Below are 18,492 nucleotides of genomic sequence, written 5' to 3'. Positions count from 1 at the left end.
ATAACCTCATTTCGTAAATATTAAGCAAGGTTTCAAATTTCGGTTTCGAAAAGCGTTTTGGTCGTCACCGAAACCAAAATTTCAATATATCTGACGAAATCTACAAAATCATATTTTATTTCATAGAAATTTTGGCCGAAACTACGGAAATTTTGGCAGAAATTTTAAAAATCCATTTTTTTTCCTTAAATTTCGGCGGAAATTTCAATCAAAAATTTGAAATTTTGGTCTATGTTAGATCATTTCGGGTATACCCAATTTCGCTTTCGGTCTCGACCGAAATTTTTAATCCCAACGGTCGTCAAGACATCCATGGGGCCCTAGTATAAATTGCGATTCAAATCATCATATACACATAACAAAAGAGCAAAATTAACCAATTAATTCAAAGCTAATGAAAGCAATATAAGCTAATAAAAGTACAGTCCTTCAAAAAGGGAGCTGAAAATTTTTAGTGATGAGGAATGTATCATCCCACCTAGGAGAATCCAAGAATACGGTAAGAACAGGAACATATTCTTCCGGGAAAAAGGAAAATTCCCACTATCATTTATACTAATCTGGATTATGAAATGCAGGGGGGGGGGGGGGGGATGATACTGAGCGCCTATTGTACAGATCATTTTGATAACTTACATATACGGTGCTAAATCAAAGCCTGAAAAAGCAAAATGGCACAGCAGAAGTCAGAAATCCTCCCTTTTCAGTCCGGGTTAGGGGTGCAACTCAGGTCAGGTTGGGTCGGGTTAACCCCACCAAATCCGACCCGTGGAACCCTTTTTCCAACCTGAACCCGACCCGAGGAACCCTTTTCCCGAACCCGACCCGACCCGAGTTCAACCCGACCCAACCTGAGCTTTTAAGCTTAAAAAATAAAAAAATTCATAAAAATGTTGGGTTTCACTCGGGTCGGGTTGCCCAAACCCGACCCGAACCCGAACTCGACCCGACTATTTTTCAGGTTGAATCCGACCCGAGTTGTACCCCTAGTCGGGGATATCAGTAATAATTTCTTACATCAATAGTCAATTTACCATTGATGATGACATTATGACAAAACACACAGCACCAGCAAGATCAGAACTATTCCATTTTTACAGCAGCAATCCAACTCTTAATACTATCAGCCCCAAATTGCAATTTTGAGGACAATAGGTAGAGAAACAAAATTAAAAAAAGTTGATCAATCTCCTAGCTTGGGTCAGGAATCAGATTATTGTATGCAAAATACCCTTTGTTATTTTTCTGAAAAACAAATGAACACAGGTGTTTGCACCCTGAAAAAATCATGAAGTCAAGTGAAGGACATAAAAAAAATAAGAACCAACAATCTTTACAAGGTTGTAGATTTTCAAGACATTGCTCAATCTGGAGAAAGGTTTAGAGGTGCTCACAAAACAAGCAAGCAACATCAATGGGAAAATAGAAATTGACATACAGGAATGTGGATACAAATAGATAAACAGAGAGAATACATGATGGTACAAACTCAAGGAAGAGTTCATCCCAGCAGCAGAAAATAATTATGCAAATTCCTCACATAGGTGTTCCAAGCGGATAAACATCACACCCAATATCCCCATCCACAAGTGCAGCTTCGTCTCGCTCCTGTATAACAAAAATCATGTCATTAGATAACTCAAAATGATATACTAGAATACAGATTGTTATAGTGAATAACAAATCTTTGGAAAATTATTGAGATCATAATTGGCCTATCAGGCTGAATAGCTTATGCAAGAAGACAGGAACTGCAGAAAATCCCTTTCACAAATACAACTTTCACACTGTTAAAGAGATTAGGGGGGTTTTGGGTACCCCTAAAAGTTATTTGGATATAGTCTTATGCACATATAGTTTTATTTGTATGTAATTTTATATGCAAATAGTGGTTATAGATAGTTTTATATAAATCGAAGTTAATCACTTCCAAAGCGGTCTTAATGTCTTATTTGCAAATAAGATTGGCTTAAAATAATCTTCTTTGCATATAAGTACCAATTTTGGCGGTATCCAAAAAGGCCCTTTAATTTTCATGCTAGAATACAATATGATCTCAGTACTAAAGAACATGAGCCGCTAGTATTTTTTGAGGTAGCAACTTGTATAGCGTTTTCTGAGGAAACAACCTCTATAGTATCGTCAAACTTACAGACAGAATCTTGAAACATTAGACAGCTTCTTTCAAGCCATTCAGGTGTAACAGAAAATACTCATTAGCCTTAAAAATAATATTTAAGCTTTAGGAAGACAGATTTTATGGCTTGGGATTTTTAACCTGCCAAATCATTGCATGAGCTCCTTACCTAATTGCAAGTTTCTGAATTACAAATTTTACTCCTTGACCAACTTTAAATCTGCCCTCCTACAATGAGTATGCCAGGAACAAATTGGACATACATAGTATGGCACAGAGGGAAAACAACCCAAGAAACAACTACCAACAACACAAAATTACTCTGCATCCAAAAACTAACAATTGGTACAAGAAGTAAGGAGATCTTCCCAAGGATAATTGGAACTCTTAACAAACCGAAATTAGACTATAGAGTAACATTAAAAACTCAATGTTGAACCACAAATTACCCATTGATTTGGCTGAGATTTTGATAATTTAAAAACCCATAAGTAATCTGTGCCCAGTTAAATCCAAAACCAAGTCAACTTGGCTAAGGTCCAAGTTGACCGAGAAAATTTCTTGAACATTGTTATAGAGAGAAAAATCAAAGAACGTATCTTCAAATAGAAACATGCAAAAAAAAGAAAAAAGGAGAAGAGCGGGACTTTACCCTTTAGATCATCGCACTCATTAGATCATCAAAAGAACTAGCATTAGTAGGATTGAAACCTCCCTGCAATTTAGCATTCTCAAAAGGGTACTCTTCCTTCAAATTCATCAGACTGTCAGTAGTTGACTTCTCATGCTCGAATTGCTGCATCCGAAATGGAGCACCACCATTTGATTGTCCTATGAAAGTCATATGCATCTTTCTATTACCGACTCCATTGTTTTGTCCCAAAGTCTGGCCCATGGAGCTCATAATAGCATGATTAGATAATCCCGAGTTTAAAGGAGGATTTAAGGTGTTATTTGGGTTCTGGATAAAGTCCTGTTTGTGGTAATCGAACTTCTGCTTTGGTGCGTAGTTCATATTCTGCCGAACACCATGGCCCATGCTTCCAAAGTTGGAGAACTTTGAGTTCACATCCATATCTCCTGATCCAACCTGCCTATTGACACTAACTGAGCCAGCTTGGGACTGTGGATCTCTTACTGTTGGTGAGTCATGTAGAGCTGATGTTATTTCACTTCTGGGAGAAACATCAAAAGGATTCATCTCAATATGTGTTGCTATTGACGAAATATTGTCTCTCAAGTTACCTTGAGACAAATCATCAAGATTAAAAGGGGCACCAATAGGCAAATGAGTGGCTGAATATCCAGTTGAAGGAACAGCACTTTGCCAGGTATCATTAGAAGATTGATTGCCCAATCCCCCACTTATTGTCCGTTGCTGATTCCCTTGTACCAACATGTTGTTTGGAACATTGAGAAAGGAGTTGTTGCAGCTTCCACTAGACAGTCCGGAATCACGGAAACCACCAATCCGTTGCACTTGTGGTTGCACAACTGAGAAGGCCCTTGAAGCATCAAGTGAGGAAGATAATTCTATTTGGTGAGAATTGGAGTTGACTTGTTGCAATTGGTCAAGTTCCAATGAATGTGGCATTCCCTGAAGTGGATTCCCATGTTGGTTTCCTTGTAGGGTGGCCCGCCGCAACTTCCCCAGCTCATTGATAGAATTGCTTGAGTTTTGGGCGTGACTGAGTTGACTCATTCCAGATGAAGAAAGCCCACCCAAGCCCAACCCGGTGGGGCTGTTTAGTCTACCAAGCATCCCACCTGTTTGGAAAGATGCGAAAGGAGTTCTTGGTAGCTGACCTGATCCAGCTAAGCCATGAAAATCTCCAAGCCCATCGAATGCCCCCATAGGCAAATAGGGGATTTCTTTACCTCCCAAAGCAGCAGCAATATTAGCCTGTTGACTTGCCACACTACTGATCCTTTTTAGATAGAGCCTATATTTCTGCAACCCAAATTGCGACTGTAAGCAACCAGTCCCGTGGTGTAAAAAAAAGAAAAAAAAAAAGAGAGGTTCAGATTATGAAAATAAGAACTGAGAGTGGGTCCTGCCTGAAGATGGCTTGCAACATTTTCTCTCGTAAGCTTTTCAACATTCATAAGATCGAGAATCCTTTTAGGAACAGCCTCTGCATCAAAAACCCAAAAAGAGATATAAAAAAAGAAGGAAATGGATTTAAGGCATGAATAGCTTAAGAAAACATTAACATAAAGAACCTGCAACCCAAACATATGAACAACCAAGCTTTATAGGTGGCAGGAGAAGAACTTACTATCAATGCCTAATTGATTAACTGCAGCAACAAATTTGCGATGCAGATCCATAGACCAAACAACCCTGGGCTTTTTCTGGGATGTGGAGTCTTCATTGTCATTCCCATTTTCCTCAAATTCATCATCATCCTCTTCATTTTGATCCTTCCTTTTCCTGCTAAGTTTTCCATTCAGATCAGCAACTCCTGTTGTAACAGCACCTTTCCCACCTTCACCATCATCTCCATGGCCAGCATTATTGTGATCTTTGGGTTCGACCTTCCTCCTCCTTATTACATGTTGCCAGATGTTCTTGAGCTCCTCAATGCGAACAGGCTTTAGCAAATAGTCACAAGCACCATGAGTTATCCCCTTCATCACGGTTTCGGTGTCGCCATATGCAGATATCACTGCATTGCATAGATAATGTTGTAGTCAGATGAACATCCAACTGGGTGATCTCATTCTCCAGAGACCAATCAAATCCTTGAATTTTGGGAGGACATTTACTAAAGAGTCAAATTGAAACAGGGCTACTGTGGTACATAAGTTTATCAGTCAGTAAAAAAACTATCAACAATGAAGAAAACAAAGTGGATGGTCAGTCTTTTAAAGTGAAGTCACGGACGAAACCTCAACGTTGAAGCTACATTGGCAAAATGATGGACAGACCAAAGTACAGAATGTTCTCTTAGCACATGTTTCTCTTCTTTTTCTTTCTATCCATAACAGTAATTTACTATGCAAAATACAAATCTGAAACAAAGCAAGCAACAAATAACAGCAAAAGTAGTAAAACAAATATGTCTAAGTAATAAATCTGCCCAAATTGACGGTGTCAGAGATTAAAGAACCCCTCCTTAATTACAGAGTCAGCTTCCTGATACTCTCTTTCAATTATATAACTTCAAAAAGCATGAGAAAAAAACCTCCTTTATAATAGATGAAGAACTGATATGGTTTTCAGGTGTGGGAGCTTGTGGAATGTGAAATTCACGTATGCACCCGTGATATGTAGTGACAAGTCAACATCTGCTCAATTGTGTCTACACAAGCCAACCAATTCCTCAGCCTTGAAAATATAGTACCAATGAACCAAATTGACACAACTATACAGTTTGGTTCGGTAAACAAATTGTGAAGAAGATGAAGAGAAGGAGAAAGATCAGATTTTTATACCAAACTTAGACTGAAAGAAGTGAAAATGAGGAAATCTTGTAATTGAAACTGATCTGTTTATAATCTGTGCACAGATACATAATGTTCATTTTCTACATTTTCTCTTTCAATTAGATGAATTTATAAACATGGGAATCATTAAATCGTAAAAAAAATTAATATACAGATAGTAAAAAATTCCATCGAAAACAGATAATCGAAAACCCCACAAGCATTACACGACTTACTTATGACAGGTAGATCCATTTCAAGACCCACAAGCTCTAGAAGCTTAAAACCATCCATATCTGGCATGTGTACATCGCTAATAACCAGATCAAATTTGTCTTTGTTCTCTCTCAACAGCTCCAACGCCCTTATCGCTTGATTTGTCGTTGTAACTGTAAACACATCGCCCCAAGTCAGATCATGTAAAAAATCCACCCTCTTTACTTTACCAAAATCAAATCCAATATTAACCCATGAAACTTTTGTTTTTCAAAGATAACTAAAAAGGAAAAAAACATGATACTATGCCTCTACAAAAGATGTGAAATACCCCAAGAAGAAAATGAGATAAAAAAACCACTCAAAAATTCCAAATAATTTGTAAAATAAATAATTAGGATCACACAACATATAAAAATCCCTTCTACAAGACAAATACATGAAAAAAAGACATGATTAATAGCCAAAAAAATGCATTAAAAATGAATATGGAAACAAACCGTGATAATCACAACAGTGTAGGAGGCTCTCCAATACTTTCAGGCACGTGGGATCATCATCCACAGCAAGAACACGCATACCAAAAGGAAACCTATCTACTGTCATTTTTGCACAAATATCTACCACCAAAAAACCCAAAAAAAATCCTCACTAAAGATTCTACAGGGCTCTTTAGCCACTGTAGAACAAAACCCAAAACCCAAAACCCAAAACCCTCTTCTCCCCTAAAAACAACCCATCTCCTTAAAACCCATAAACAGTCCCAGCAAAAAAAAAAAACAGAGAGAACCTAGAAAAGGGACAAAGACTTATAAAGAATAAGTGCAAAATCGGAAGGTAATTATTGTGCGATGAGAAAGGAATGTGTGATGGAGACGAAATTAAAAGAGAAAATTTTCCTTTTTCTTCATTTGTGTTGTGATGCAGAGTAGGAATTTTTTTTGTTTTTGAAAGATTGGAAAAGCTGGAATCTAGGAAGCTACATGAGCTAAAAAGAGAAGACCCTTTTGTTTTTAGCAGGTATTAATTAATAAAAGGCAGGTAATTATTATTATTCATTTGCTTATCTATAAACGCTAATAAAATGTCTTTAATGTGTATCTTTTTTTTTTAATGGGGATTCTTTGAACAGGCTTTCTTAAAATGACAGCAATTTCTTGAAGAAGTTGGGAGCATGCCTTCTACTTTAAAAACTGTAATATTCAAAGTTACCTGGGACATGATATTTCCACCCCTACCGAGCAAAACAAAATGATATTTCCACCCCTTTTCTATGTCTTCTTCTGAAAATGAAGAAAATGACATACAAAAGGAGGGGTAAATGCTCCCTTTTTTAGGAAAGACAAACAAGAAAGGTGAAAATGCTAGAAAAGGAGGTGAAAATATTAAAATTAAATTCCCAATTTGAATTGATAAAAGGAGAGTAATATATTTTGTTGCCCATTTCTCTATAGCTCTATACCTCTATGTGACAAGGGCATGTGACTACTCTATATTGATTGGTGGTTAAATGAAAAAAAAAAAATTTGAAAAAAGGGAAATGATATTGCCACCCTTTCTCAGGAAATGATTTTTCCCACCTTTTCATGAAAAAGCAAACAAAAGGCAATGAAAACACAACCATTTCTACTAAAGAACAGATAAAAAGATGTGGAGATATCATTTCCCTCTTGTTTGGATTGCAAGATAAAAAATTCTTGAGAAAAAATTTTCTTTCAACAATCTAGAGGAAAATGATTCGATTATAGTTAGTTTAGAGGGATATCATCATAAATTAAAGGTACCTCTAAAAACATTGAATAGAGTTGGTTCAAGTTACCTTTCTTTCTTGTGTAAAAAAAAGTTAGGAACTTTTAGACATTTTTCTTTCCGAAAATTTCCACAAAATTCCTGCAATACAAACATGACCTTATTGCACTGTTTCTTTGGACATAAGTCGGGCGTAAAACAAATTTTACACCCATTTTTAGGTGAAAAAAATGAGTGTAAAATTTGATGTACGCCCATTTATATTGAATGAAACTAAAGGAATAAATCACAACAATTTAGAATGAACCCACATAAATTGCACTGGAAAACACTTCCAAAATGGGATTTCGTTTGGCAAAATAAAGACAAAGGTGGAATTGACAAGCGATTTGGTCAATTCCACCGATTTTTTTGGCATTTCGTGCGTATAGGAGCTCTCTTCCTCAGTTGCATCAGTCAGGATGTAATAAAAATGGCTGCGGGTAACATCCGATATAGGCATTGTGGGCCATAACGATTGATGTTAGAAGATGTACCGTGGAGATTGTGGGGACAACCAATTCTGAGTAAATAAGGCTCAAAGTACGTGATATTTTAGGGTTGGTTTTGCATGTTTTTGGACCTCGGAAGGTCTCTATCAAGATTTTCCAATCTCTCTCTCATTGCCATGCAAAAGAATGTCGCATTCACTAGTAAGGTCCTAATCAATTTGAGTACCACTAAAGAGACACCAGCTAGCCGTACAGGAACCGTTGATCTGATGGACCACCACCAGATGGCTTCATTGGATTACTTCTCATGTTGAATAGATATCTCATCCATAAGATGAGAAATTAATGATAAATAGTAATTGGAATAATTCAAAGACTACTGCAGATCAACGACCTAAGATAACCTAATCATGGCGGGACTGATCCCATTGGACCTGACCCATGTTTCTAAAGCAGATAAATGGCTCTGATCACCTGCCGAAATTTATGCCCAAATTACAATTTGGATGTAGACCTAAATTGCAATTTGGGCCTCTTTAGACCAAAGGTCTGAAGACCAATATTTTTAGGGGAATGATATTCCCCTTCCCCCCCTCTCGACGGATAAATCCCCCCTTTGACGTTTTCCGTGAGAATGGTTCACTACTTGAGGATAAATTCACCCCCTTAATATTTTTCCTTACCTGGGAAAGTTGACATATAACATTAAGGGGGGGGAGAAGGAATATCATTGCCCATAGTTTTATTGGGACCGGTTAGAACTCATCCTTAAAAGCTAGCCCTTGATGGGAGGGTACCCAAGTCCTTTTATAAGCCCTTCCACGTCCATTCACTTTTCCCATGTGGGATCTTAGCTTTTTGCGTGAAACCTCCGATAATCTCCAAGTCCTTTTATAAGCCATTCCACATCCACTAACTTTCCCCATGTGATCCTTGCTTTTTGCTTGAAACCTCCGATAATCTCCAAGTCCTTTTATAAGCCCTTCCATATCCATTCTCTTTTTCCATGTGGGATCTTTGCTTTTTGAGTGAAGCCTCCGATGATATCCCCTTCACACCGGGATCTTTGTTTTAGGGTGGAACCCCCAACACAATATGGAGGGGTGCCAATACCAATATATATTTAAAACCATGCTTTCAACAGATAGATCCATGATAACCGTCTCAGATTTTTCATAGTTTTATACATCTCATTCTCAGTGTCTCAAATTTTTCATTGTTTCACTTTCATCCATCCCATCTTCTGTGCCAAGTAAACCCTAGCATCATTGGGCAAATGATATTAGCATCCTTCACTCCTTTTACTATTATTCTTGGCCTTGTTACATTCTCCCCAACTATTTATATTAAGCTACTTTCATTTGCAATTACAATTCTAACAAGCAATCAAGAACCAATTAGAGAAGTCAAAAATAAGGAAAGGGTGAGAATATCAAAAACATGGCGGTGCAACTAGAAGCCTTCTAAGCGAAAAATGATAGAACATATGTGCCACATAATTTAAAGGGGTAGGTATAGACAGGCTGTCTTGATGTTTGAATCAACGACAAATTCCATGCATATTATTAAATGTAATGCTGATCGTTATTCCTGTTGTAACGGCACTTTCCCCACCTTCACCATCATGTCCATGACGAGAATTATTGTGCTCTTTGGGTTGGACCTTCCTCATTCTGATTACATGTTGCCAGATGTTCTTGACCTCCTCCATGCGAGCAGGCTTTAGCAAATAGTCACAAGCACCATGAGTTATCCATTTCATCACGACTTCGGTGCTGTTATCGGCAGATATCACTGCATTGCATAGATACATGTTGTAGTAAGATGAACACTAATCACATTCTCCGAAGACCAATCAAATCCTTACATTTTGAGGGGAGCATTTACCAAAGAGCCAAATTGATACAGTGCTCCTGTGGTAAGTTTTCAGTAACTAAATAAACCATCCAAAATGAAGAAAACAGAGAGGTTGGTCAGACTTTTAAAGTGAAGACAGAGACAATTAGGGGTGCAACTCGGGTCGATTTTTGGGAATTCGGGTTGAGCTTTTACCTTAAAATCTGGTCAGGGTTGGGTTGATCCCAGTTCATTTTTTAAGTAAAAGCTCAACCCGACCCGATTCAAGTTGCACCCCTACAGACATTAATCCTCAACATTGAAGCTACATTGGCTCCTCAACATTGAAGCTACATTGGCATAATGTTCGACAGAACAAAGTACAGAATATGTTCTCTTAGCACGTCTTTCTCTTCTTTTTCTTTGAAATATGACATAGACGGTGCGCTTTATTTCTGATTGGATGCATCGGATGGCACCGTACAGATAAAAAGACCCTTTTACCCTCATGTGTATATGTAATCGAACGCTCATTTTCTTCTTCTTCGTCTTCTACAAATGGACAAATGAGGGTTTTTGCCGGCAACCACAAGAAAGCGACGCTCCAACTCAGAAGAAGAGGAGGAAGAAAAAGAAAAGTGGAAGATGAAGAAAAACCATGAGCACCATGTTAATGTAAAATAAGTGATGGTGGAAAATGCAAATCACTTTAATCCAAGGCGTGATACTTAGTCGCCTTCCTTAAGATAATATTCGACCAGCTCACTAGTTGATATTATGTACAAAGGGGATCCTCTAGCTTGCCTCCAGGATACAATGAAGCCTAGTACAGTTTTTCTACTGATGTTTGATGTTGCTATACGCAAACGGAATCAATACTTGAAATACCTTTGGAGTTTTTTGTTACGTGCCTAGATGGGTCCCATTAGAGTGGAGTAAATTAGTTTGAATTTTAGAATATATCATTAAAATAGAATATTTAGGAATAATTAGGTTGGAAAAAATTTCCTATCATGTGAGTTACTTTGAGATTCGAAATACAAACATGGGAATCAAATCATTGAAATATTTGTGGTCTCAACCTGACAGTATCCATATAAACCAATTATACAATCATTCTTTCTACTTTCTGGGCTATCTTTTGCGTGCCATGAGCGCTTTAGGGCGTCCCCAAGATATGTTTTCAGATACCGCTATGCAATTACAACCCATCTTTGTTCAATGGGTAATGAGATCCGAACGACACATTGTAGACACCCCATTTTGTTTTGTTTTAATCAACAAAGAAATTAGTGTGTTAAATCCATGTGAGAACCCCCTCTATCATTGATTTATATGTTTTAGGTCATTAATATCTTGATCTGACATTACGGATCATCAATCGGGACAAAATAAGCTAGGGTCACTTCATAGCCCGGACCCTGATTCCATTCCGAGACCCGATTTCCGTAAATCGTTAGATCAATGGCAGATCTTGACCTGGGTCTAACCATCCAAAACCACCTAACCTCTCCTCTCATCCTAACCATCCAAACCTCACCTAACCTCACCTAACCTCTCCTCTCATCCTAACCATTCAAACCTCACCTAACCTCACCTAAGCTCACCTAACCTTACCTAACCTCACCTAACCTCACCTAACCTCCTATCCCATTCTCCTATAAATACCCTCTCATCCCACCATCCAAAAAAAGAAGAAAAAGAACCCCTCTCTTAGAAAATTCATCCCTCTCCCTCATCTCTTCAAGGGTTCGGCCATCCTTGCCGGATCGGGTGATTTTATACGTTGGGTGATATATATCAAAAGCAGTCATTATCAAGCAAGGAATCATCTTCAAGGAATTACCATCAAAGAAAAATCAAACACAAAGTGGGTTTCCAAAGAGGTAGGCATTTATTTCAATTCTATGTAGGGTCTGTTTTCATGCATATCTTTTACTTTAAAAGAAAAACCATGTTAGGAAGCATGTAGGGTCTGTTTTCCCCCTGGTTAGCCTCTGGTTAGACCCTGGTTGCACCCAGGTTCGCTGCTGGTTGCACCCAGGTTCGATGCTGGTTGCACCCTGGTTCCCTACTGATTCGCACCCTGGTTCCTTGCTGGTTGCACCCTGGTTCCCTACTGGTTCGCACCCTGGTTCCCTACTGGTTCGCACCCTGCTTCCCTGCTGGTTGCACCCTGGTTCCCTACTGGTTCGCACCCTGGTTCGATATTGGTTCGCACCCTGGTTCCCTGCTGGTTCGCACTCTGGTTAGACCCTGGTTGCACCCAGGTTCGCTGCTGGTTGCACCCAGGTTCCCTGCTGGTTGCACCCTGGTTCCCTACTGGTTCGCACCCTGGTTCCCTACTGGTTCGCACCCTGCTTCCCTGCTGGTTGCACCCTGGTTCCCTACTGGTTCGCACCCTGGTTCGATATTGGTTCGCACCCTGGTTCCCTGCTGGTTCGCACTCTGGTTAGACCCTGGTTGCACCCAGGTTCGCTGCTGGTTGCACCCAGGTTCCCTGCTGGTTGCACCCTGGTTCCCCTGCTGGTTCGCACCCTGGTTCCCTGCTGGTTCGCACCCTGGTTCCCTGCTGGTTCGCACCCTGGTGCACCCTGGTTTGTACCCTGCTTCCTCCTAGTTAGACCATGGCTAGTCTCGGGTTTGCTCCTAACTTAGACCCGACTCACTTGACCCTAACCATTAACCCAATCCAACCAAGTCATATCCCAACACAATCCGAGTCGCATGTCTGAATCCATTTGGCCGAATCTCATAAGCCCGCCCACTTTGAATTCCAAAAATTCAAACCCTTGATGATTCCAATATGCTCAATTCTTTGATGCAAATTCCCAATTCCAAAATCCCATTGCTATATCAATGTTTTTGAATCTCAAGTCCAATGCTCAAATACAAACCCGATTCCTGATCCAAATACCAAACCTGTTTTCCAAAATCCAAGCAACCTCCCCAGCGGAACTACGTGTGGCTTGATCCCCATCGCGGGGTACGTAGGCAATTTGGCACTCCCAAGTTCAGTCGCACCTTTCTCTATCTTTCTTATTCCCTCACACTATTTCATCATCTCTTCCATCCCTTTTTTTCACTAACCTCAAGAACTGAAATCGATTCACCTCGTGTCTCTCGGAACCGTTGGATTACGGTTTCCGTCGTAAGGACCCTTAGAGCCCAATTTAGGAACACCGGTGTCGTGTCGTGTCCTAAGTTAAGGACCCTTAGAGCCCAATTTAGGAACACCGGTGTCGTGTCGTGTCCTAAGTTTTAGGGAGTCTTAGGTTTTAGGGAGTCCTAGAGTTAGGAGTCCAGCCTCATCACGGACGCTTGCTATGTATAGCAACCGTGCCATAGGTCAAGTTACACTAGTCATCCAGTTTTTTCCTAGGACAAGCCTAGTAAACTAGGATGTAGGCTAACCTGCATTAGTCTTAGGGACAACTTGCATTTAGATAGGATCATATAGCATCTTAGATGAAATCTTAAGATAATAAAATCCTCAACTTGAATTAAATAACTTCTCCTAAAACTGTTGAAACAGTCAATCCCGTCTAGGTCGGTGTCCTAGTTGAGTTAGGCATAAGTAGCTTAGCTTAGGTGCACCGAACTACGTCGACTCTGATCCCAGTGAGGCTTGGGTACGTAGGCAGCTTGGATGTCTGATGGCATACCACCCGCGAGTCGGCACCACAACAAATTGTGGTGTTTTGTATATTAATTCTCTTGTAAATGCTTAATCAAATCACTTAGGACTTTCCATGAAATTAGAATTTTAGGAGAACTTTCACTTAGATTGAATCCAGACAAATTAATAAATCAAGATACACATTTAGGATTCACATTGAAATTAGATGTTAGGATGCATGTCACTTAGTTCGCACTTTAACATAGAGTTGAATGAGCCATTTAAAATAAATTTAAAAGAGTTAGCTTTTGGAATCGAAGACCGATTATCGGGCAGGAATGGTGCATGTGGTGGATAACTCCCCATACCTTCCATTACCGATTATCGGGCAAGAATGGTGCATGTGGTGGATAACTCCCCATACCTTCCATTCTCGTAACCAGGTAGCGAGTCTAGATTTCTGGTTAATTACGGGTCCTAGATCCCACATCTAGGTGGCGACTCTGTCAGTCTCTTTCGTGTGGAATTCGGATTGCCTTAGTGATCCCAAGTTCACAGGAAAGATTAATTCAAATCAATAATAAAATGCACACGCCAATCGCGTGGATACGAGAGACCAAGAGAGAGAGAGCGGCGGCTCGCGCCCCACACCCCTCTCGCGGGATCAGGGTACCACAGTTTGGCGACTCTGCTGGGGATCACCTAACTTCATTAAAATTTCAAAAGATAATTCATTTGAATTTAATTTAACTGGCTCATAAAAACTCTATACTTGATAGATTACTTTGTCTTGTTTTATTTTCTCATCACATTTTACTTGAACTTAATCTAACAAAACCTGAAGGCATCGTAGATTGCGCAAACATATTGCATACACTTACATCACTTGCATCTAAACCCTTGCATCTCACGTGCACACACATCCTATTTTAGGAACCCGGAGTGTTATCTAGCATGGTTGACTGGGATTTCATCACCTGGTGCCTCTGTGCTAGAGAAGCATTCCACCCTTAGCCTAGTACCTTTATGGTACGTAAACGGATCTCTTGTTCACGTACTGATACGCCGGACACTGGTACAGTATATCGAACATGGATTCGCGCTAAGGGAACTCTTGGCCTTACCCCTAGATTAACCCACACATGCATGTAGTATACGAACACATGTGCATCACGTGTGTGAGCCTAGTTTAGGATATCCTACCTATTTGTGTCTAGATTAGGCCGTAGTCCATCTTCCAATGGCTACGATCGGTCCTTAGATACACGAACAAAGTCATGAGTCGAGATCCTCTCTCCACTCCGCTAGACTAGGATTAGGGTTGATTCCCTCAGGTAACACTGTTAAAATGTGTGAAGATTAAAAACTTTCCCTTTGGGGTTAGGATATAAATCCCATCATTTTCAAAGATCTCATAGGATTAGTCATTCATGATCTATCCGTTGAAAGCAATCTTATGCTATCTCATCTAATCTCTTGATCGTGCGTCTTTCATTCTTCTGTCATACAATTCGATCGTATCTTCATGCCATCCCCTAACTGGCAGGAGCAGAATCTCACAATCTTTCGATTATGCAATCTCATGATCTGATCATGCCTGGTCCAGATGATCCAATCTTACTTGTACCCTTAGTCCTTTCTTACTCTAAGGGCAACCTTTTTCAAGAATATTTTGCTAAGTCCTTCAGAGTTCACTATCATAATCCTTGAACTAGGGGCATTCCCCTATGCGAATCAGTCATCATGGTCAGTACAATTGTTGAGTCCGGTCTTACATTTCAAGGTCAATGCCTAGTCCAGGCAAATCATCTCTCTTTTTTATTTAGAGTTGTGAATCCTGAGCATGTTCAGGATAGGTCGTGTCCAATAATTCACTTGTGTTTGTTTCTTAAGTGTGCTTCTGATCTTAAAATAAGACTCCCTCCTCAAATGAGGACAAAATTGACGAAACTCCACTTGAGTCACAGCAATTACTTGAACAAGAGGAGGAGCGCCAATCCCAGCTTTTCAAAAATGAAATTGAAGTGGTAAACGCTGGCACTGAAACTTTGATTCAGTAAATGCCGATTGAAAATACATTACCCTCTGAAGAGTGTGAAGAATTGGTAAACCCGTTTTGAGGATAAAAAGATGGTCCCGTAAGCGTTACCATTAATGTCAAGAGAAAGACCCAGATAGAAGGTTCAAGAAAGAATGAAGTGAATATCATATGCTATGCAAGGGGCATAGAGTGGAAATAACTTTCATATTTCCAATCAATGACCTTGGTTCTCAAATTCATAACATGAAGCCAACAAATTCAAGATAAGAAGTTCAAGAGCAAGTATTGAAAAGTGGTTATCAGATATCAAGAGTTACAAATCCATAGATGGAGGATGTCAAGGAACAAGTTTCGCTCTATGAAAGCCGAAAGCACGCATTAGAATCTTGAAAGAAGAAAATCCATTATCTTACCTGGAAATGCCGTCAAACTCCGTGAAAAAAAAAAGAGAGAAAAAAAAAGAAATAAATAATCAGTACCAGACAGACTCTAGTAACCTAGATCGATTCCCAATCTGAACATCGAAAGGCCTCCTTTGGCCGATTAAATCCCAAAATCAAAACCCAATGTCAAAAGAATACCGATTTGCAAACCCTTCGAGCCTAAATGAAATTTTCTTGAAAACCCATCAAACTAGGGGCATTCGCCCCGAACTACGCGAGACCTGATCCCTACACTGGGGTACGTAGGCAGCTCGGTTAAACCGAGTTCGGTCGATTCAAAAGAAAAAGAAAAAGAAAAATCAATCGTTCCAAAAAAAAGAGGGACAAGTTCCAAAAGAAGAGAAGATAATTATTCCAGAAAGAAAAGAAAAAAAGAAAAATCAATTAACCTTCAAACAATTTATTTTCAAACTAGGGGCATTTGCCCTGAACTACACACGTCCTAATTCCTACATGGGGATATGGAGGCAACCTGTTCACAGGTTTGGTCGAAATCTTTGTTGAGCCTTAAGCCATTCTTTGTAAAGCCCTATCCTACCTATAAAGTCCCTCCGGTGTTCAGATTTAATGATCTAGGTCCCGAAACACAAAAAGAAAAAAAAGAACGGAGTTTGAAGATCTGCTAGACTGAAAACCTGAAAGGGCGGTCTAGGCAAAATTTAAGATCATTTCCCTGCTAAGTTGAAAACCCGAAAGGGCGGCTTAGGCAAAAGCTAAGGGGATAGCCTGCTGGATCGAAAACCTAGAAAGGTGGTTCAGGCAAAAGTTAAGGCTAGCGCGGTCCGCCAAGTTAAAAACCCTGAAGAGGTAACTTGGTCACGGTAAGAGAATCAGTATAAGAAGGCTACAGCCGGTATCAAGACTGAAGATCAACTGAAATTCAAGCAAATTCAAGTGATATCCTCAAAACTGGGGGCATTGAAGCTAAGCAATCTTAAGGGGCGTAATTAAATCCTTGAGGCATTACTGTTTCAAGGAAGAAGTCCCATGTGCACCAATTGAAAAAAAAACATTCCTTGAAAGGATAGACTTACCAAATAAAATATTAACTAAGTCAGAAGTATTACTGTGTCTGTCAGTGTAGTCAGTCAATCTTTGTCATTCTATGTTCACTCCTTCAGAGCTGCTCAATCTTTTGAGTAGTGCATTTTATCTAAGTTTTCTCTTTAGAAAGAGTCAATCGTCGTCCTGGTGTCCAAATGATGCAACTGTCTCGGTGAAGAAGGCCCAGCCTCGTCAGCTCCCTGCGATCGTATGAAGGAGTTCGAGAATCTAGTCAAACAGCTACATTTCAAAGAAGATCAACTCAGAAGAGTTCAGAAGTAGAAACATCAGAAAGCCCAACTTTCGTAAAAAGATCATACCCCAGGAAGGCACCTTAAGCTTGGAAGAGCCCCAGATGCAATGGTGGTTGAGCCAATTTCTCAGAAAGATGAACCATTAAAATTCGGAATCTCCTTCCAGTTGTTAAATACTATCCTGGTCAAGAAATGTTTATCTAAACACCTGTCAAGAGGCAAATCCCACTTTTCCATGATTATATCCAAGAGAGCCATTGTTCTAAATTACCAATCTCAACTGTCTTGTTCAAGGTTTCAGTTATCAAAATCCCCAGAAGACAAGACCAACAGTCTCATTGAGAAAAATCTTGTTGAAGTTTCATAAAAGTGTTCCTAATCCATTCTTGTTACTAATGGTTCTTCGTTCATAAGGTTGGTCGTCTCATCATTCGTCAAAGTCTTGGTTTCCAATATCTTTACTGGGCACGATCTATAATGTCCCCGATTTCATTGAGTTCAAAAAAAAAAAATCTAAAATTCATCAAATCCAATTCTACGTCAAATTCAAATTCATGAAAACCTCTAAATTCTTCGAGCCCATTTGTGAACGGTGCCTCTTTTCTCGAGGCCATTTGTGAATGGTCTCATCTTCTCCTTGAGCCCGTTTGCGGACGGTACCTCATTTTCCAAAAATAAATTTTTTTTATCAAATCCAAATCCTTAATTAAAAAAAAATCCAATTCTACGTCGAATTCAAATTCATGAAAACCTCTAAATTCTTTGAGCCCGTTTGTGAACGATGCCTCTTTTCTTGAGGCCATTTGTGAATGGTCTCGTCTTTTCCTTAAGCCCGTTTGCGGACGGTACCTCATTTCTCAAAAATAAAAAAAATTCATCAAATCCAATCCCCGATTCAAACAAATCCAATCTTACGTCAAATTCAAGTTCATGAAAAATCTCATGTCCTCTTTGAGCCCTTTTGTGAAAGGTGCATCATTTCTCGAGTCCATTTGTGAATGGTCTCGTCTTCTCCTTGAAACCGTTTGTGAACAGGTTTCTCATTCTCTGAGTCCATTTGTGAATGGTCTCATGTCCTCTTTGAGCCCGTTTGTGAACGGTGCCTCTTTTCTCGAGGCCATTTGTGAATGGTCTCATCTTCTCCTTGAGCCCATTTGCGGACGGTACCTCATTTTCCAAAAATAAAAAAAAATTATCAAATCCAAATCCTTAATTAAATAAAAAATAAAAAAT

The 18,492-nt window shown here is 39.5% G+C and overlaps 1 protein-coding gene across 1 annotated transcript; it reads right to left on the bottom strand.

Annotated features, from left to right (window-relative positions):
- Nucleotides 1-1,294: 1,294 nt before the first annotated feature.
- Nucleotides 1,295-6,907, bottom strand: LOC143879514 (two-component response regulator ARR12-like). The gene is made up of 6 exons (XM_077381944.1): nucleotides 6,283-6,907; nucleotides 5,803-5,955; nucleotides 4,417-4,806; nucleotides 4,196-4,272; nucleotides 2,790-4,088; nucleotides 1,295-1,608 (listed from the first exon to the last, which is right to left on the bottom strand). Exons 1-5 carry the CDS (start codon nucleotides 6,386-6,388, stop codon nucleotides 2,793-2,795), a joined length of 2,022 nt encoding a protein of 673 aa, XP_077238059.1. The 5' UTR covers nucleotides 6,389-6,907; the 3' UTR covers nucleotides 1,295-1,608; nucleotides 2,790-2,792.
- Between the last annotated feature and the right edge of the window lie 11,585 nt (nucleotides 6,908-18,492).

This window comes from Tasmannia lanceolata, unplaced genomic scaffold, assembly GCF_043159265.1.
Source record: "Tasmannia lanceolata isolate RefF3 unplaced genomic scaffold, GAP_Taslan_0.1 ptg000006l, whole genome shotgun sequence".
NCBI lineage: Eukaryota > Viridiplantae > Streptophyta > Magnoliopsida > Canellales > Winteraceae > Tasmannia > Tasmannia lanceolata.
This window is presented reverse-complemented; position numbering and strand designations above follow the sequence as displayed.